The following is a 21,955-nucleotide window of genomic DNA, read 5'->3' as shown; positions in this document are numbered from 1 at the left end:
TGACCTTTGGTTTTCTGTTCAGCAGCCTGTAAAGGAAAAACAAAATTAAAATGGAGATATACATACAAAAAGTTTTTTTGACAATGGATATTTCTCGGCCCTGAAAAGTCTTCTACAAAAACAACTGTATATTGACAATGAATTGAAAATCTTAATAAATAAATAAAGTCTTATATGATAAATGATATGCTCATAAATGGCATGCCCAGTTCAACTTATGCAGGTAGTGTTTAAAATGTGAGTGAGCAACATATTCATTTTGTTAATTATTTATTAATTAATTGTATTTTTACATTTTATATTTATGCATTTGAAGATCGCTTTTATCCAAAGCGACTTAAAGTGCATTACAAGGTAAACGGTTTTTAAATCAGTATGCGTGTTAACTGGGTTCGAACCCATGACCTTTTGCACTACTAAATACTGTACAGAACACCACACTATATATTAGACTTATATACTGTTTAATATACTATTTCAACTCCACATTGTCTGAAGTATTAAACTTAATGATTGTCCAGATAATTGATTGTTAATTTTAATGACAATTGACTATAAAAGCTGCTACAGATAGACATCTATCCTGTACACGCTGTGTTTACACAGATCTTGGCTGGACGTTATAAAGGCCATTTCAGTTTGACATTCGCAGTTACGAGCCTGTAAAGATCTCAGAGGCTTATGACAGACCCAGTGAGGTGTCCGTTAAGCAGCTTTTATAAGGACGCAAGCAAAGCATTCAAAGTGAATGCTTGTGGGTCGGAGAAAAAAAATGCTAACCTTTTTCTGAGCAGCTTCCTTCTTTTTCTTTTCGTCTTGCTTTTTCTTTTTCTTTTCTTCCATCAAATGGTTCTCCTCTTCTGTCTCCTGTTTTGTCCCAAGGCTATAAAAGAGCATAAGCTGTCAGTAATCTTGGTCCCTGTATAAATCAAATACAGCTAAACACAGCTAAATGACTAAGTATCTCTAAGCCAAGGCATATGTAAAATTAGAGTTTCACCCAATAAGACAAAGCATTACACGAGATCATACCAAGGCATTATACAAAAACAATAAAACAACTAAATGTCATACCTACACTAATTTTAAGGATTAATGCATTTCATAGCACAGATTTCACTATATGGTATTTAAATGCACCTGCACTAGCTGCACCCAAACAAAGGGTTGACTTTATGTTCTCCATTAGTCTATACACTCTAAGAAATGATGTGTTAATTTTAACACATTGTTTTGTGTTATCCTATTTAACACATTATGTGTTATTTTAACACATTATGTGTCATTTCGTGTTGATTTTGAGTTTAAATAAATAAAAGGGACAACACAATGTGTAATATGTGTTAAAACAACATAAAGTGTGTTGTTCCTAAAATAATATGTGTTGAGTTAAGGACATTAAGGACAGTATAGTTTTAAAAAATAGTCTGTCATTAACAGTGTTGGGGAAAGTTACTTTTAAAAGTAATCCATTACAATTTTAATATCTAATTGCATTACTTAGTTACTTTTCATGGAAAGTAATGCTTACGTTACTTTTGCGCTACTTTTTCTTACTTGGCTAAGGTTTTATCTCTTTCAGGCCTTTCAGGTGTTTTTTATGAGGTTCTGCATATTTCCATCACAAAAATGTCAAGCTCTGGCCTACCCGTTTCTGACTCAAACTGGTGCGCGCACATAGAATGTGTAATTCTACATCACTACGTGTAGTTTAATTCAGTACATAATTTTTTTATCAAATAAATTAAACTGAAAATAACTCGCATTACTATTTTTAAAAAAGTTAAACAAATATTAATGTGTACATTTAAAAACTAATGCGTTAACTTACTTTACTCGTTACTTCATAAAAGTAATATTATTACGTATACGCGTTACTTACCCAAACACTGGTCATTAATAGAAAATTCATCCACTCATATTTTTGCTTGATAAGTTTTAATATTCATATAGTTGAACGCATTGGTGTCATAGAAATGAAACGGTTATTAAGCCGTCATTTCTAATGCAATGCATTCATAAACCAAAGCTCTAAGATTATGAATTATTTTATCATTGGTTTATTTATTTAATTGAAATATGAAGATGATTGAAAAATATTATTTTTCAGAGATTATATGATTTATCAGATATTTGAAGATTATGATTTAATGCAGAACACTCATTTGGTAATCTATAATGTTAGTTCCTGTCCTGATTCTGACAAATAGCAGTGTTTTATTAACAATTAAACCGCTGCACCCAACTATTCTGGGAATCAGTGCACAGCACCCATAGAAACGTGGACATATGTGAAACATTCTGTTGCTGTTCACACTCACAGTCGGTCAGGGACTATTTTTTCCCAGCAGAAAGAAGGCTTTTTCTATGATTTTATTTCTTGCATTAATACATATTTTTTTTGTATTTGTATCTGCATTGTGCCTAACAATGCCCTTAAGCCGTGACTTATTCAGGATACAGCACAGTCTCTTGTGCCTTACTGCTTACACATTACCCATAAAATAAAGCCAAATTCAGCAAAGGAATTAATTATACACGAAATAAGGAAATAGCACAAATGCATTCTATTTAAGAATTACACATTATAAATACAACCAATGTTTACTTTACGAAAATCAATAAAGATTTTTTAACAGAATTTAACTTATATGTATGCATATAAAACAATATAAAACAAATATAAAAATTAGAGATCGACCGATACTAATTTTTTTAAACCGATGCCAATAACAAATATTTGGATGCTTATGTGCCCGATAACCGATATGCTGAACCGATTTTTATTTACTGTTATACTTCTGTTTTTGACATAATAATTACTACAACACTACTGAACTGAACAAACCCTTATAATAATAATCATCATCACAATCACTCCCTCTTTGCATACAAAGTAATAAATAGAGGGGTCTGAAAGAGTGAAGAATAATATTAATTTAATGAATAATGTAGAAACTATATTCCTAATACATGGACCATTCCAAACACCCCTATCATTTAGTCAGAAATGGACTGATCCAAAGTTCGCAGCTGCGGTTGGCAGCGGGAGAGAGAGAAAAGTATAGCGGAGTTGGCTGCTTGTTATACATAGTTTATAGAGTAAAACAGGTGGATTAAGTGCCTTTTTTGGAATAATATGGTTGTTTTGACCAGCAACATGTAGCCTTCAGCAGTAAAACAAGTAGTTAGCTAAGAGGTTTTACAAATAATATCACTGACTGGAATACTACATTCAGTAAAGTAACAAACAAAACGGCTTATATATCACTGAATTTCTTAACTGGTAATGTTATTTGATGTCAGAATAATTAATATTTTGTTGTTATAGCTTATGAAATGGCTGTTGACAGCGCTGTTATCTATGCATTTACTCACGCATTAACTGTATCAAACTGTGACCGCTTGCGGAGGTAATAAATAATTAATTCATATCCACAGACATTTATATAGATATTTTAGCAAAATAATGTTTATCTGGTAAATTTTAATATAACTTAGGGTAAATCTTGTTAAAAGCTTCAGCCTTCAACCCCGGTAAGTGATCAGCACGTGATTTTGTGAGTTCGTCTCTATTCTTGGACAAACTGCATACATTGCTTTTAATATATCAACTTATTTAACATAACATACATTAATGCACAAATAAGATGTGTTATAAATGCCTCAGATGCAAAGTAAGTATACTCAACGTCCTTTTAATGAAGTCGCGTCACTCTGCCGTCATATTTGCTGTGCACGCTGCTGCTCCTTTCCTCAGATGCGTCCAGCGCGCGCAATCCTTAATTCTCTCGTTTATCGGTCAATCCGATATTACAAACCCGATATCCGATCATCGGAAAATGCTCAAATATCGGGGGAAATATCGGAAAACAGATATATCGGTCGATCTCTAATAAAAATAAAACATAATAATTCCTGACAAATTGATAACATTACCTACTTTGCTTTTACGCTAATGTTTAATGTTAATGTTTCAAGCTTTAAAGATTAAAATGAAGTCTGGTTTATATAATATAATAAGATTGGACCACAGAAATAAATACATTTGAAAAAGCCACCCCATCCTTTTGTGTTAGATGAAATACCAAACAAACCTAAAATAGATGAACTTATCCCACCAACTCATTCATTACATAATACAGGCCATTCTGCCTGCAGCCAAAATAAGCCAGAATCACTCATTTAAACCAGGCCTTGCTAAAAAAAATAATTCAACATTGTCCAGTTTAAAAAGTCATCAGTGAACATAGTTTTGTAGTATTTTTAGGTTTATTTTAATAAAAAAAGAATATTTAAAAAAGGTGTTCTTGGGACTTAGATGGTCAGTTTGTTTAGGAATAAAACTTTAACTTTAACCTTTGTTTATTCTTTTCTGCCTTGTTTAATAAAACTTTTTAGGTTTAAGTGGGCAACAGCTAGAGATAAACAAATACATCATGAACCACTAGTATCCAAGTCAGTGGTGAAAATCGGCAGAAACCTCACATTGCACCGGATTTCTGAATGGACTGTCCATAAACGTATTGATTTCTGGCTATAGTATTGATACAGTATCGCAAATTAAAATATCACAATATCATAAATTTTTATTTTCATTCCACCCAAGTAGATATGTTGCTGTCAACTAGGGATGCTTAACGATTAATCGCGATTAATCGTTAGCAGAATAAAAGTTTTTGTCTACATCATATATGTGTGTGAACTGTGTATAATAACTTTGTATAAATAAATGTACACACATGCATGTATATGTTTTAGAAATGTTTACATGTGTATATACATTTGTATATTTATGTATAATTTATATTATATATAAATATAAATACTTAATATATACTTTTTTTTTCTTAAAATTATACATGAATGTGTTCATATTTATATATATATACATATTTATTATACACAGTTTACACACATATGTGATGTAAACAAAAACTTTTATTCTGCTAACGATTAATCGCGATTAATTGTTTAGCATCCCTACTGTCAACTAACAGAAGCATGTACACAACGAAAATATATCATCACCCACAAGATTACTCTGAAACCTACCAATAAATAATAACACAAACTTACAGGCCCAGTACAGGAGATGTATACCTTTGACAAACAGAGGAAAGTGTCAGATGCACAACCCACAACAAAACCGCTTTCTTTACAGGTTTAATCTTTATTTATATACAATGCCATCCAAGTAACAGCCAGTGTGACGTACAGTAGGAAACAGTGGTGGGTGGAGGAGGTGGGACCAAACGAAGCAAGCTGAAGAGACTGTGGAGGTACAGTGGAAGGGGGGCTAGATGCTCTCTGGGCACAAAGCCAAAAAATGTCAGAGCTGCAAGACAAACAAGAGCGCTGCGAGCCCTCGGGAATCCGCTGGCTAGCAACAGCAGCACACAGAGGAAGAAATCTGCAGCCCCTCCATCCGACACAATCGTGCTTTAGGAACCCATACTTCCGAGCCATTTGAGAAGACCAGGGCTGACATGCCAGTAAACCGCTGGATAACAAAAATCTCCTCTAGACAAGCAGCTAACGCAGACAAAACACGCTGTTGAAAAAACTTTCAAGTCTGACTTCATTTCCGAGGGCGAATATAAACTGTGCGAAAAACAGTGAAGCGTGAATTCCAGACCACATGCGCGCAGGCATATTTACAATCCAACCGCAAGAAAACTTTTTGCCATTCTGAATGACAATGAAAAGAGTGAAAGGTGATTTTTCATATTGTTAGCTAGCAGCGGGCAAACAGCCTCTAAAAATAGCTGTGGTGGATTGACTCGGCTGTCACAGCGGTCCCAATGACTTTCATCTCCCTGCAAAGTCACTAATGAAAGCACTTTCACAAGCTCTACTGACAATTTATTGCCCTAATAGATCACACAAATGCCTTCCATAAAGACCCCTGTCATTATACTCAAATCACGCAGGTCTTTTGGCAATTGCACATTGGTCTCAATAAAATGCAAAATATCCAACAGTTCAGCAGACTAATGGACTCAGCATAAGAGGAAACTCATGTAACGTGGGCTAAATGGAGAGTGATCAGTTCGAAGGTTATTATTGATGCACCAAGGGGAAAAAGCGTGAGTTTGAACTTTAGCAAAATTACAATAAACACTAAAAACAGCACTTGGCCTTTCATTCTTGTGGTCTTCATAGTGGTTTAGGCTGAACATAGATAAAAGGAAATCTATTGAAGTCTGAAACAACAATCAGTTCTTACTTTAAGAATCATAAACATCACACAAGTGTGGCAACAGCTTTTGTCCTCGGATAAGACCACAATCAACAATGCAAATTTCGGGCATCCGAATGGATGGCTTTTTACAATCTGGCACATAACTTTGTGATAAATATACCAGATTGATATACTTTGTATGCTTTGTTTGAGCTACTTTAAGGCAGTATAGGCAGGAATTATCTAAAAAACTTTTTTACAAGTTTGTCTAAACTGTCTTTATATACAAATGCATAATTAAAATGTAAGTACTCTAAAAAAGAGAGTATAAAACTCGAGTGTCTGTAGACCTCTCACGACTGTGTTAAACACAGTTAATTATTTCCATCCGGGACGAAACATATGATTAGCTTGCTCAAATATCACTCTCTCTCGCGACCATGGCTCCACCCGGTGCTATGGGATCTGCCCAGACATGCGCACACCCGATTGATTTGAACGTGCACGAGGCAATACGAAGAGCAATAGTACAGCAGAGAAATAGCACTAACAACTCACAGAAACTGCATTCACATCTTACAGTACCTGCATATCCAGTCAGCGAAGGCAAAAAAGGAATAAATGAAGCAATCAAACGAGAGGAAATATCGCGTGGCTTTTCCTCGAGTCGATGATGCAGTAGCAGTATTGTCTGCGGAGTGTAGTCCTCGTCAGAGTCAACAATGCTTTCATCACAGAAACTCTTCCATGCAAAACACTGGCTGAGTGAGTACTAAAAGCCATCCGTTTATAAAAGCAATCTGTTTATATTCCTAGTGATAAAGTTAGGTGTATTATTACATGTGATTGTGACTTGATGTTATTACATGCACCGCGCTCCTTCCTCTCCGCTTGTCTGAGGTAATTCGCGCGTTCATGTGTTTTGGGGGCGTGGCTTAAGAAGAAACCCAGAAGGGAGGGGGTGGAGTGAATGGAAAAGTTAGCTGTGTTTAAAACAGTGCAGAGAGGTATACAGACACTCGATTTTTGTGCTCTCTTTTTCAGAGTACTTACATTTTGCTTATGTATTGATACACAAAGCCAGTCTAAACAAATTTGCAAAAAAGCTTTTTTAGATAATTCCTGCCTATTCTGCCTTTAAAGGCAGTATAGGCAGGAATTATCTAAAAAACTTTTTAACAAATTTGTTTAAACTGTCTTTATATACCAATACATAAGTAAAATGTAAGTACTCTGAAAAAGAGAGTATAAAAATTGAGTGTCTGTTGACCTCTCCATTCACTCCACCTCATCCCTTCTGGGTTTCTTCTTAAGCCACGCCCCCAAAACACATGAACGCGTGACGCCGACCGTCTCTGCTGGGAGAAGCATTTACAAGACGAGCAGAGAGGAAGGAGCGCGGTGCATGTAGTAACATCATGTCACAATCACATGTAATAATACAACCAACTTTATCACTATGAATATTAAATAGGATGGCTTTTAGTACTCACTATCAAGCTAGCATATTGATTAGGGGTGTCAACAATAATCGATTCGGCAAAGCATCGCAATGCGCACATGCACGATTCAGCATCGATGCAGCAAAGTGCCATAATCGATTATGTCACTGTTTATTTTCTGGCCTCGAGTGGACAATAAAGTTGTGAAGTTTCAATTACTTCCGGGGGCATAACAACAACAATCAAGATGGCTGAGGCGGAAAGAGATGACAGTGATAGATGGGTAAATAAAAACGAACCCTTTTCCATGGAAAGTGGACATATGGGCACATTTCTGATTCTACAAAGTTAATGGGAAACTAGACAAGACTTACGCGTGTGTGTAAATTCTCATCTCAGGTATATAATTGTCATTGTCTTGAAGCTGCTAAGCTTCCGTTTTTGTTGAGAACAGTTGCACTTGCCTTGTAGTGTACAGTAGAATTCTGATGCATCGCAATGCATCGTAGAATCGAATCGAATCGTTACCTGGTGAATCGTAATTGAATCGAATTGTGAGGGCAGTGCCAATGCACACCCCTAATATTGATACTGGAAAAGTTTAAAATATATTTTGTTTGATTCGGTAACAAACGAGCTAGTTATATTTATAAGACAAAGCTAAAAACAGATTGCATTGATACATGTTTTTTATTACCATCAGTTACACTGTGATGAAGGTGAATTTCGTGGAAGATGTTTTGCATGTAAGCGTTTCCGTGATGAAAGCATTGTTGACTCTGATGAGGACTACACTCCGGAGACAATACCGCTACCGCAACATCAACTCGAGGAAAAGCCACGCGATATTTACTCTCGTTTGATTTCTTCGTTTATTCCTTTTTTTGCCTTGTTTGTCTGCGCTGACTGGATATGCAGGTACTGTGAGTTCTGAATGCTCTTTCTCTGCCTTACTTTTGCTCTTCCTAGAGTGCCTCATGCACGTTCAAATCAATCGGTGTGCGCATGTGTGGGCAGATCCCGTAGCAACAGGGGTGGTGTCATGGTCGCGAGAGAGAGTGATAGTCGCGCAAGCCAATCATTTGTTTCATCCCGAATGGAAATAATTAGCTGTGCTTAAAACAGCCGTGAGAGGTCTACAGACACTCAAGTTTTATACTCTCTTTTTCAGAGTACTTACATTTAAATTATGTATTCGTATATAAAGACAGTTTAAACAAATTTGTAAAAAAGTTTTTTTTAGATAAAGGCAGGATAGGCAGGAATTAAGCACAAGCAGCAAGATTAGCTCATCAAATACCTTTATGTTTACCTTTATGACTACTGAACCTTATATCAAGTTATAGACTATATCCCCCAAGTAAGAACTATTATCCTTTACATCAACTAAGAGGCATTTTGCATCCAACCAATCAGGTTAAATGTGGCAATCCAAGAATAAATCATGGCTTTTTCAAAAAGGTTAATGAATTCAGACAGAGAACGGCTTTAGTGTGTCATGGCAGCATGGGAATCTTGCTTTTACAAGACCAGCCTGAGTGGCCCTTTGGACCACAGTTTACAACAAACCCCAGAAGAATGTAAACCTTATGCCAAAAACGCAATTCGAGGGCTAAAAATCTAACAGGAGAGGAATGCAAACTTAAAATCAATACATAAACAATCAAAACACAAAGAGTTCATTACAGCTTTCTATGAGTAAATAAAAACCTAATCTTATTCCTGAGGAGGACAACCGGCCCTATTATGATTATCTATCATGATAAACCAGTTTAATGAGGGTCAGAGGGATGCAGATCTTGTTGACACAGACAATTAAAGATTAACATTAATCTAAATTAAGTGAAGTGAAAGTTGTTAGTTTCTTGTGTCCAAATAAATAAAATGATGTGTGCTATTGATGAACCATGAGACTCATTCAATATCAGATCAACATTGTTTGTGTGCACAGAACAATCTATTAAAGACAGTCAAAATCAAATGTGTATAATAGATTAGTCTCATTATATAGACCAGTGGTTCCAAAACCTTTTCAGCGTGCGGCCCCCCTTGTGTACGGTGCATTCCTTCGCGGCCCCCCAAAGAAAATTTGTGACAAAAAACTGTTCTAAAAAAATTCTTATTATTATTTATATAAATTATATATAAAAAAGTAGTGCTTTTGGTTAGTAGCCTTGTTTTTAGGTTTAATTTATCATGAATTCTGTGTAATTAATGTATTTCATAAAATGTTATAAAACTGAGACCCCCTGGCACCATCTCGCTGCCCCCCTGGGGGCCCCGGCCACTGATATAGACTACAACCAATAGCAGTCTATAATCTAACTTGTGATATTACGGAATATAATTTGTAGAATACATTTGTGATGTTTGACAATCTACTTCATTTTTTGCTTTCCAAATATTTCTTTGGCTATTTAAAAAAAATCTCATAGTTAATAGTTATAATATAATTAGATACATCCACATTTTTGTGGTCACTGTGGTCTTGACAAATTCAACTATGGTTACTATACAGGAACTGAGGTCAAGTTTCATAAAGGATCACACTCCAGAATCGGTCCAATCCAATAACCAACAGCTACATACGCCTAAATATAAAACCACGTGGTGCAAATCCCCAGCCACAGCTTATGCTAGTAAGGATACATCAGAACGAGCTGAGAGGGGCAATGTGACCTAAGTTTTATGGTAATCTGAGCATTAAGTGGCCTCTTTTTCACTTCTAGAGAACACACTGCCCTTTGAAAGGTCTTGCACGGGGCCCCTGACCCAGTGAGGGATGCAAAAGCTCTCCCTGCCAAATTAGCAACTGCACCACATGAACAGTTACGGGCAGAGGACGTCTGACACTGGTGCCGTCCCAAGAAGTAAGCGGGTTACCAATATCCTGCATAGCCGAAAAGCTTTAAAACTATAGCAGCTACAGTTACAGTTGCATTATGACTAACTTACATTAAAACTTTATATTAACTGGCAATTAAAAATATGATTGTTAGCTAATGATAGAAAAAATCTGGTTCTTTCTGGCAATGTTTAAATGAGATATGCTAACTAATTATTAACATATTAATTAGTTCAATCTATAAATATACAGTAGTTACATCAGATTTTAACAAGCTATAGTTGCACTGATTTCATCCACATAAAAACTCGTAAAAGCTCAAGGAGAGAGTTAATGATCGAGTTTCCTCTATATCGTCCACTTTATTTCTGCCATTGCCGATGAAAAGAATTAAGATAAGGCTCGATATGAAGACAGGATGTGGCATAGTACCAATCTGATCAATTTCAACCACCGAATTAAACACTAGGAATGGGTCTCAAATCGCACCGAGTAGACAACATTGTGAGCATCTTACGCGCCTTCCTAGATGCAAAGGACATGACGGGACTCCCTTAAAATACAGAACACGTCTTTCAAGCGCCAGGTCTTTAAATCCAGTAAGGATATCTCTACAGACTGCATATCGCTCACATTGTCAGGCGTTAAAAGCATTCAACCTGCTCACCGCAATCTTAAAATACACAAAACTTGCGCCTGTTTGGTAAATGGGGCAATGTTCTTGTCGGGGGGTGGGGGGTAAACATTTGCACACGCAAGCTATGTCTAGCCATCAAAACAGAATAAACGTGACAAAAACAATAACATAGAAACACCGACGCATAAACTGTCGTCTGTTATCTTGTGACAAACGTTAGGGTTTAGTTATTTTCCTCAGTCTGTGCACCCTTTCAATGTCACAGACCGTCAGAAACAAAACAGCACAAAAGACCATCATATAAAGACAATGCATGCTAAAATTAAACCCAAATTTATAACCGTTTCAAAATGTCACATCTTACCTTTATTTCGCACACGAAACCAATGCAGTCTGCTGTTCAGATCGGATGCATGAGCTGCATGGTGGATGTTGTCGATACCCGTACTGATACAGTTCAGATGTATTCAGTCGCAGTCACTCTTGCAGTAAAGCTGCAATGGCGAGCCTGACTTTCCAGTTGAGGAATTCACCTCTCAATATGCAAGAATTTATCCGGAGGCCAAAAATATCTCTAAAAATGCCAGTGCAAACAGTGAAAAGGACGATTTTGCTCATCAGCTAGAAAGCTTCACGTTGATGATTTGTAACATTTCGGCGATTTAGACACACGCGCGCGCACACGGGCAGTTTGAGCTTCTATGAATGACGTTTTCACATCAAGAAAGTCACATATATACTGTATAAAGTGCGTAAAGGGAAAATTTTCAGCATGCTTTTTTTAGTTCGCTAACACGCATGTAAACGAGTCCACGAGCAAGTGCTCCAGATGGATAGATGGTATGGAAATTCCAATACATCCATTTAAAATGATACTGCGCTGACACGAAGCGTTCACTGGATTTTCGTTCGCGGCGCTCCAGCAGCCATTTTGTTGAAACTGACAACAGCAGCTCAAGTCTCAGTAGAGTAAAACAGGAAGTGCCCCCGTACCCCAGCGGCACGTCACGTGACCTCAACTTACAAACAATCCAACCCCTCTGTTAAGAACGCTCCACCTTTTTTCGTTGCCATGACAACGAGGGCCGAAGAATTACTTCCCTCCCCCAGCAACACGCACATTCATACCCGTGTGTGTGCATCCAGCCACCCATTCTGGCTCGCGTTTGATAAGGCCTTAATCAAGCTTCGTCAGCAACACTTTGAAACAAACACATTTAAAACAATGACATTTAAAGACCACTGCATTCCTTTAGAAAGGCGTGCATCTATTTTACTTCAAACAAGTTGCCGTTTTATTTACACACACTTTCACCAGCAGGTGGCATAATTTCAACAACCACAAGAATCAGTCTGTTAAGTCATCACTTAATTACATGAAACCTAATAGTTAAAAAATTAAAACCCATATGCACATACAAACATTCAATCCGATTACAATTTATTCATTTATCGCTGACAAATCATTTCAAAAAGAAGAGAATGGGAGCTATGCAAACAAAACAGATTGAATACACACCAAAACCATACTATAACCATACCATAAACAAAAATATTATATGCTACACTGATACAGTGTGCTCTACACCCACATTAAAAAATAATACAGTAAACTAGTAAAATTCACAGTATTTTTTAAACATTACTATAGTAAATACTTATATTATATATACTACAGTTTAGTGGTTTTGAACCTTACTATTGTAAAAACTATAGTATACTATAGTACTTTTAATGTAGGGTTTTTGCAATTTGATCATTGTTACATATAAAATACAATGTCCATTTGCATTTGCATTTTTTATGCATTTGGCTGACGCTTTGTGTTCCCTGAGAATGAAACCCATTTATTGCTAAACCATTTAAGCTACAGGAACACAGTTTACACTGCAATGAAAATAAATAAGGAACCCACTATTAAATTTGGGGTCCTTGTATCCACGTATTTTGTAATATATTTACTAGAAATGATGGTGAATTCAAAAATATTACTTTACAGATAATTTTAGAATTTAAAGTGGCCATGGCATGAAAATCAGACTTTTTCCATGTTTAAGTGCTATGATTGGGTCCCCACTCCCCAGTGCTTCTATCAACCTAGAAAATGTGAAAAAGATCAATCCAGTAACTTAGTTTTGGTAAACCATTCTCTACAAGCACATAAAAAAGGTCGTTGAAATTCGTCTCTCCTTATGATGTCATAAGGAGCTCTTATTATAATAATACCACCCCTTAATCTGCACTATACAACCACAGCACTCCCATTTAGTGCAGAGAAAAGCACAATTGAGTTTTAATTGCAACAAACCACCATCATTGCGATTAGTGTTTGAATTTCATCAGCTCATTTGCATTTTAAAGGACACACCCAAAACTGCACATTTTTGCACACACCTACAAAGTGGCAATTTTAAAATGCTATAATAAATTATTTATATGGTATTTTGAGCTAAAACTTCACATATGTGCTCTGGGGACACTAAAGATTTATTTGACATCTTAAAAAAGTCTTGTGCCATGGCCCCTTTAATGCATCACCATGTATTATCATCCGTGACTTTCCAAAGGCAATCCCTTGTATTGTATTATCCTAAAATTGTCTGTAATAAAGATGATCTGGGTATGCAAGTATGGTCAATGAGCTACTGTAACAGCAAAACCAGGGGGCAATTTCAATTTCAGCTGGGATCCCCACTCACCGCAGTCCTGCTTACAGCTTTATCTCAGCATGGGATGAGGAAGACAAATATGATCAGAGAGCTGGCCAAACATTCACTGAGCAATGAGCCAAAACCAGATCTCACTAAAGCCTCGTCTCTCTCACTTTCATTAACATTCATTCGCCAATGACAGCCAGACTGCTTCTGTTGGCCAAATGAATACGAAGGGATGGCTGAGTCGCTTTAGGTAGTTAAAAGACAAGGGCTCGCCGATAAAGACGTGCTGACAGACCTTCAAGGGGCCAATTAAATAACAATCCGCCCTAATGTCATCTGCATATGGATTACGGCTGAGATATGTAACGCGGCGACAGAAGAAAAACGTGATTATGGAGTGCGTTTAATGATGAAGTATGTATAGAGGCATAAAGGATCAGCTTAGCAGGGAGACCTAATCACGGCTCGTGGCAATTAATCTCGCTTGTCGTGATAATTCTGCTCCATTATTCACAGCGTCACATCTTCTGCACAAGAGCAGCATCATAGAGGGGCAACCCGGCTAAAAAATATATCAACTTTTGCCTATTGGGAGCAACTAAGACAAAACTATGTGCATGCATTGGGAGCATGTGATGATTTACAGATCAATGACATGTATGCATGCCTCGTGGGTTGCAGGCCACGGTTATGGGTCGGGCCTTTCTGGGTTGGATTAATTTCCCTTGAGACCATTGTAATGGATAAGGGCAAGAGATGAAGCAGGACCAGACATCACAGGCAGCATTACAAATCACAATACTGATGTTGAAATTGGTATTTGTCTTCGACACAACTGTCACATCCAAGCAAGCCTATTGTTAAATCACGTCCAAAGAATCCACATAAATGATACAAAACAGTGTTGACAAGTCATTCATTATAACCCGGCCAACATAAAGTCAGCATACAGTATGCAGAACAACCATCATTCACAAAGTTTACTTTGAAATTCAGCACAGAAAAAAACTTTTTAATACATGACACTTTGATGATGTTTACACAAACACATACGCACTGGTTAAACAAGTATTAGACAATTATGGTCTCCATGGCATTTCTGCACAGTGCAGAGAGGTTAATCAGATTTACAGAACACAACCATAATCGGCTGCCTTTATAGATTCAAATGAGCAATTAACTACAAGCAGCCTCTTTCACTTTCATTAGAAACCTGTGAATGAGCTGCTGTAATAGTTTTGATAAGAAGCCCATGTAGGCAAACACAGCTTTATTCTCTGAGCAAAGGCTGAGATAAGATGCACCTGCTTTCATTTGACATGAAAATAGCACTGTAAGACTTCCACATACAGTTCATTGTAGGTTATATACTCAATATAGATGATATGTTTATGTAAATAGAGATGCTTAAACTGTGACATACAGTGAATATTTAAAAAGGTTTTGGAGATGCAAAAGTGAAGTGGAGGATTTTGCTAAACAGCTTGCATGCACTAAAGGTTTTTTTCAGCTAAACAGTCAAATTTGTTGAAAACCACTGAAATAATTATTATAATTAATATGACATTTGTAAAAAAAATGGCATTTTAATTACTAACATTTTCATTGCCATTGAAGTGAAATTACTGACCCTAAATATAAGAGGGGGATTCTAACGAAATCCAGATATAGAAGGTGTCCAGTATCCAAATTTTTAAAAAGCCCTTGAAGCCAATTTTTTTTGCACATATAAAATTAAGGTCTAAACTTACTATAACCATTATTTTTAGAGGATTTAAAAAATATTTCCTACACTGGAAAAATACTTGTTATATATGCTGCCTTAAAATTTTTTGTTAAATCAACTCAGATTTACAAGTCATGTCAACAGAGAAGAGTTGTCACAACTTATAAAATATAGTTGAGAAAAGTCAATTTAATTTTATAAGTTATAACAACTGACCTGTAGTTACAACAACTCATCTCTAGTCAAGATAAATAATAGTAAGTTGAAATGACTTGTAAATCCAAGTTGATTCAACAAAATATTTTAAGGCAGCAAAGTATTTTTTACAGTGTATAGAATTATTTAAATTTTTTAGATTATATTATCAAATATAATAACAATATTATCATTACCGCAACATTATAATACATTAAATATATGCATTTACAAACCCATGTTTCGGTAATGAGAATTGAGAACTAAAAAGTTGTCTAGGTACTATGACAAACAAAATTTTAACTTTTATCTGGAGAGAAAAAAATAAGAACTGCTTACATGCTAGCCATCTTGAGTGTTTATTTTTTTTAAAAATGTTAGTTCCTTGAGGGCTTAAACAATGATTGAAAATTGTTGCGGAGGATGAGAAAATTGGTCTTGGACACATTTATATTCCTTATTATTGTCTCTACATTTACCAATGATCATGAAATGCCACATGTTTCTTCGCTGTACCTGTTTATAGTATAACATGCACTGAAGCTTTTAATTTTTACGATTTTTTAATTATAAATATTTCCATGTCAAATAACCCAAATCCAGTCATGGACACGTTGCGGTAATGAAAATGTTCCCCTTAAATGTGGAAAAAACAACAAAATTGGTTCGTATGATGCCATTTGAAATCATGTGCAAAATAGTACATGAAGAGATGTTTGTAACTGTATGCTTCTTGTTTTGATACTCTTACTTTGCATTTACTTTTTTTATCAAAATGTTTCATGACACCTCATAAGTCTAATTTCGCGAGAATTACCCAAGAGTCTTTCTAGGATGAAATCAATACTTCCTCTTCAATCGATATTCAGAATCTAATCTATAAAGCAGTCTAGGATTTTGTTTATGTTAAAGTAATATATCTTAACCAAATAAAATCTGTCCCTTGACCAAAAATGACAGAAGCAAGCTCCCTGGTCACATTTGTCAATGTAATGATGAAGGGCCCGGACCAACAGCACACAATAGAAGAAAAAAGCCCTCAGCCGTGCCCTGACATGAACTGTTTTGACAGCTGTCAGGCTTTGTTTATGATACATATGTGTGGACAGAATACCGGGATGTGTCAAAGGAAACTTTATGCAGATACATGTAGCTCACATGCTGAAGCTCAAAGAGATTGCAGACGGGCACGAGAACAAGCTTTGAGGCTTTCAGGAAGGAAACAATGTAAGCAAGGATTAATCATGACAGCTGCTGAAACATAAAAAGACAGTGATTGAAAAGGAGACCACACTGACTACAATTACAATGTCATACTTCTAATGTTGATGAGGCCTTAGATTAGCAGTGAATACAATTACTTATTCGCTTTATTAAGCATCTATTTGCATAATTTCTGTTGAGTATCTAACCCATCCAATAAACAGAGTCAGATCATAAAGCTCTTCCTGATCAATAGTCTAGTATTGATACTGGGAGAGGGGCATCCTATTCACTATTTCTTATTCATTACACTTTATTGATGGAGATGGATTAAGGACACTGCACGAATGCGTAATGTGATGCTAGAAGAGGCATGCAGATACATCTGACCTAAGATGAAATAAACTATTCTCAGTAGAACATAAGTGATTGTAAAGGGGATAAATCTATAAAATCTAACAAAAGCCATAACTGGCCTTAGTTCATATACGAATGCAGACCAACAGAGCCGCTCGGAGAGAAGCAGAGCATCGGCTGTGGGTTAGTAATGAGTATGCCACAGTTGCATGCCTACAGCACCCCCTTCCCCCATGCCCAGCGTCACAGTGATGAATGGATCCCTCTGCTCAATGACCTCCAAGGTCACAGATTCAGAGTATGGAGTGCAGCCTCTGCACCGTGCTGCACGCTCCCAATACACTCCGGTAACAACAGCATAACTCACTCTCCACAGCCACGAATAAGACTCCCACCAGCTCCCATCACATATGTAATCAAACAGGCTTTAATGCAGTTCGAGTCTGAAAGCAAGGTTAAACTTCACATGGAGTGGTGCTTCAGAAAACACATTGAAAATATAGGATTTTGGTTTTATTTAAACCTGGAAATAAATGCTTTAGAGGCAGTTACAAAAAACAATACAGGTGTGCATCTTAAGACAAAACAATGGCACTGATATAAAGTACTGTGCAAAAGTCTTAGGCCGCCACCACCAGACTTGTCGTTTTAGCGTTTTTGAGCAGAATAAAGTAAGACTAACTTGTTTAAAATTAGAAATTAGGATTTAATTTCTTTTAGGTTTAATAGATCCTGCAGTTTCCTGCTATTGCTCAAGTGGAAGGGGAGTTTACCCTAAATACGTGACACATCAGTTGACATTTTTATACAGTTTTTAATACTATATACACATGTCCTGTATTTGCTGGATGTATTCTATTAAAGAGACTGAGAAACAATTATATATCGCAAAAACAACTAATCTAATTCTAGCATAGTGGCCTAAGACTTATGCACAGTAGGCTACTGTATGTTTAGATCTGTCAGTACAAGGTGTTTTTAAATGAAAGCAGCACAAACATGCATTTTAGTCTGGGACTATAAGCCCTGGAACTCCATAGTGTTTTAAACACAAAGAAAAAATCTGTTAAATAAAATGAGCTTTACATTTATGCATTCGGCTGATGCTTTAATCTGAAGTGAATTACACTGTAAAAAAATTGTTGTTTCAACCTAAAAAGTTAGTGTTCTTGCTACCTTAAAATTTTGAGCAATTCAACTTAAAAAAACTCAAAGTATTAATTGACTCAATTTCAGTCCTTCCAGAAAAACGCAGTGTTGCGAGCAAAAATCCTTGATCTAGCGGCACGTTTTCTTAAAAATTGCGATGGGATATGCATGATATTTATGCAGTTTTATGGGATGAACTTGCAAATATCGTGGAAACTTGTTCGCAAAAACTGTTTGCAGCTTTTCAATGATGTTTACGTCACATAATCACGTCACTTCATAATGTTCACATGGCAACAGGGGACATGGCTGCGCTTGTGTGAAGTAAATGCAATTTTTTTTCAACTTTCTGCTAAGATATATGTGAAATGTGGAATTATGAAATCATGCAAGCCCCGCATATTTTGCGCACGGAAATCTGCAATTTATTCTCCGAAAGTGCGGCATATTTGAAAAAATGCTGCCCCGGCATAAATATGCGGACTTTGGCTGATTATGCGTTGAATCATGCGATCGCATAATCGCTTTTTTCTGGAGGGACTGCAATTTGTTTGAGTTAACTAATATTTTTAAGTTGAACTAACTCTTAAGGCAGCACAAACCCTTACTTTTTAAGTTGAAACAACACTTTCTTTTTATAGTGTCAAATTAACATATATAAAAACCTTTAAATTAAATAGTGTATATTTTAATCGTTATCCCTGGGAATTAAACTTTGGTGTTTAATTCAATTTAAAAACCAGCTGAGCTACAGAAACCTTGAGTAATTCATAGTACTGTAACTGTAAAATAAAGAAACAAATAGTTGAAGAGAAAAAAAATAAGAAAAATTCTGCACACTTAAAGGTGCAGTGTGTAAATTCTAGCGGCATCTAGTGGTGAGGTTCCAAATTGAAACCAACGTCTCAGTCCACGGCTCACTCCTCGCTTTTGAAATAAATAAAGAAGTTACGGTAGCCACCACAGGACAAACATGGCATTGTCAAAGACAACTTAGTAAAAGTTGTTTATACAGTTGTTATACAGTAAATAAATGCTTTTGCAGTTGTTTGTCTGCTAAGGGCTTCTGTAGAAACATGGCAGCACAAAATGGAGACTTCCATGTAAGGGGACCCTCGGTGTATGTAGATAAAAACGTCTCATTCTAAGGTAATAAAAACATAACAGTTCATTATAAAAGGTCTTTATACACCACTGATAATATAGTTATGTATGTTATATTGCATTTCTGTCAAGAGATCCTTTTAAAAGTTACACACTGCACCTTTAATATGCCATTATTTAGATTTGTAGAAACTTGACATTATTTGTGACACGTGACATTTTTGTGAAATAAGTAGCCATGTGCCTGTTTCAATAACTGTGTACAGCTTTTAATAATAAACCATTTTGTTATAATTTTGCATGTTTAAAATTGATAGGCTATATCAGCGTTACATTGCCCTTAAGCCACCACTCTACCTTTGAATTAGCCATTTATATAACCCTAATAATCAACCACCACTGTGACATTTGTACACCAGCACACGTAAAAGCACATAACCCCATTGGTATGTAAACATGCAAATAAAAAAAGCAAGTCTGGCCACAAATGAGTGCAGTGGAAACAATATCTCACTAATGTAATCTGACAGCAATTTGAATGAAAACAAGGTTTTTCGGGCGACTTCATTAGCAGTTTCCATATGGTATTGCGTATTGTTCTCGGACCCTCTGCGTTCTCCACATTCCTATTACAGAGGTCTGCCATTCAAAAGCGCTCCCCAGTGTCACAGACGGCAGCCTAGGCAATCTCGCATGCCACGCTGCAGAGTGACACCACATTTATTAAACCTCTCCACCGAGCAAAGAAGAGGACACACACATACACACAAACGCGCTCACGCATGGCATATCTCTCAAGTGCCACTGGCCAGGAAAATGGAACTGGGGGTGGGAGTGTGATACGAATCTGTTTTTGGATTTGAAAAACTAAAGGTAAAATTGTCTGACCTTGACTTATGGAAGTGGGGGGCGGGAGGGACGGAGAGAAGAACGGGAGAAGAAGAGGGAAGGCGGGCAGGAGCGTATATTAATGAGCTGACAACAGGAGCACAATAGCATGACTGAATGTGATGGGAAGAAAACGGGCTGGGCAGGAAACAATGGCCATTGCTTTGCTTCTCACAAACGCATTCACAAGCCACTTTCACAGTTGCTCCTGACAATGTCCACTAAAAATGATCACAGTTAAATAATCAAACAAATCCTAAAATAAAAATAAAACAGATTTTAAAGATTTCTCCACAGTGATGCCCTATGGGAACAATTTTTAAATCAAACCTTTTTCCAAATAAATGATCTTTTGTGTGACAGAAAGGCTTAGTGGATGTTTAAAGTTTCTTTATGGTACCGCACAGCCCAAACAATTCAGTAGAAACTCAAGTTTTCCCTGTGCTGCAAAATGATGTATGCTGTTTTTAGTTATCCATTTCATCATTTGTTGACTGATGTTGAAACTAGCTAATCGCTGACTGTGAACATACCCTGGGAGTCTATATCCATGAACTTGAGCATTTGATACAATACAAAATGAACAGCTACCTCATTATCTCATAAAAAATAATTACCATATCTCGTCGGTCAATTGCCTAGAGTCAGAGGGAGGAAATCAACCTTTTGATGAACTCTGTTATTCTGCGGGAGCACAAACATTCAGATTAACATTTAAAAAATTATTCAGAGTCAAAGCGGCAAGATAATTTGCTCAATTATTCAGCCGGGGTTAATCATGTCATCACTCATGGCTTCAAGCTATTTTAAACAGTACATTCAATATGTAGACAGTAACAGGATTTGGGTAAACAGTCTTGAGCAGCAAATGGGACGGTTTACATAGTGGTTGAAACTGTGAGTCGAGTGAATACAATGAACAGGACGTGCAAGAAAACAGTGGCTGTACATCCGTACAAGATAAAGACATGAAACCACTTAAGATGTGAAACTGTGAATTAAACGGTAACACAGACACAGCAAGTTTTACAACGAACATATAGATTTGCCTGTTTTTTTCACTGGTCCTCTCTCTTTTATTTGTTCCTCTCTTCCCCTGTTTTCTATTATGCACATATTTTCTACAGAGAGCAATGAATAATTTAAAGTGGTCCACATAATCCCTATAGGCGTGCTTCCCCATAACCTACACACACCTCTGTCACCTTAAACCATGAGAGAGAGAGAAAAAAAGAGAGAGAGACAGAGAGAGAGAGAGAGAGAGAGAGAGAGAGAGAGAGAGATAGTAATGTGCCTTAATAATAATAATAATATACTGCATCACTATAGTAAATGACAAAATATATTAGATCTCTGAGCATGTACACTTTTAAAAAAGGTCCTAATATGCGCATGGTTTAAAGTGCACGGCGCACAGTCTAAAAGGGTGTGTCTGAATCCACTTTTGCTAATTTACAGACAGTAAAAATTGTTTAAAAGGGTTGTTCCTATTCTCGTAATGAGTAATGGGTGTGTTTTGGGCGTAACGTGCAATAAACCAATGAGAGTCTCATCTCCCATTCTTTGTA

General features: G+C 36.5%; 1 protein-coding gene across 5 annotated transcripts in view; it reads right to left on the bottom strand.

Annotated features, from left to right (window-relative positions):
* tnrc6c1 (trinucleotide repeat containing adaptor 6C1) overlaps positions 1-12,108 on the bottom strand; it is a 56,650-nt gene extending 44,542 nt beyond the window's left edge. For 3 of the 5 annotated variants that reach the window (XM_073857208.1, XM_073857209.1, XM_073857213.1), the window contains exons 1-3: positions 11,473-12,108; positions 781-883; positions 5-26 (exon numbers count right to left, since the gene is read on the bottom strand). In XM_073857208.1, the coding sequence (XP_073713309.1) occupies positions 5-26; positions 781-843 (85 nt within the window). In that variant the 5' untranslated portion in view covers positions 844-883; positions 11,473-12,108. The remainder of the gene's footprint in view (positions 1-4; positions 27-780; positions 884-11,472) is intronic. The other 2 variants (XM_073857210.1, XM_073857212.1) reach the window with 1 other exon arrangement.
* Between the last annotated feature and the right edge of the window lie 9,847 nt (positions 12,109-21,955).

The sequence above is a fragment of the Misgurnus anguillicaudatus genome, chromosome 19, assembly GCF_027580225.2.
Source record: "Misgurnus anguillicaudatus chromosome 19, ASM2758022v2, whole genome shotgun sequence".
Classification (NCBI taxonomy): Eukaryota; Metazoa; Chordata; class Actinopteri; order Cypriniformes; family Cobitidae; genus Misgurnus; species Misgurnus anguillicaudatus.
This window is presented reverse-complemented; position numbering and strand designations above follow the sequence as displayed.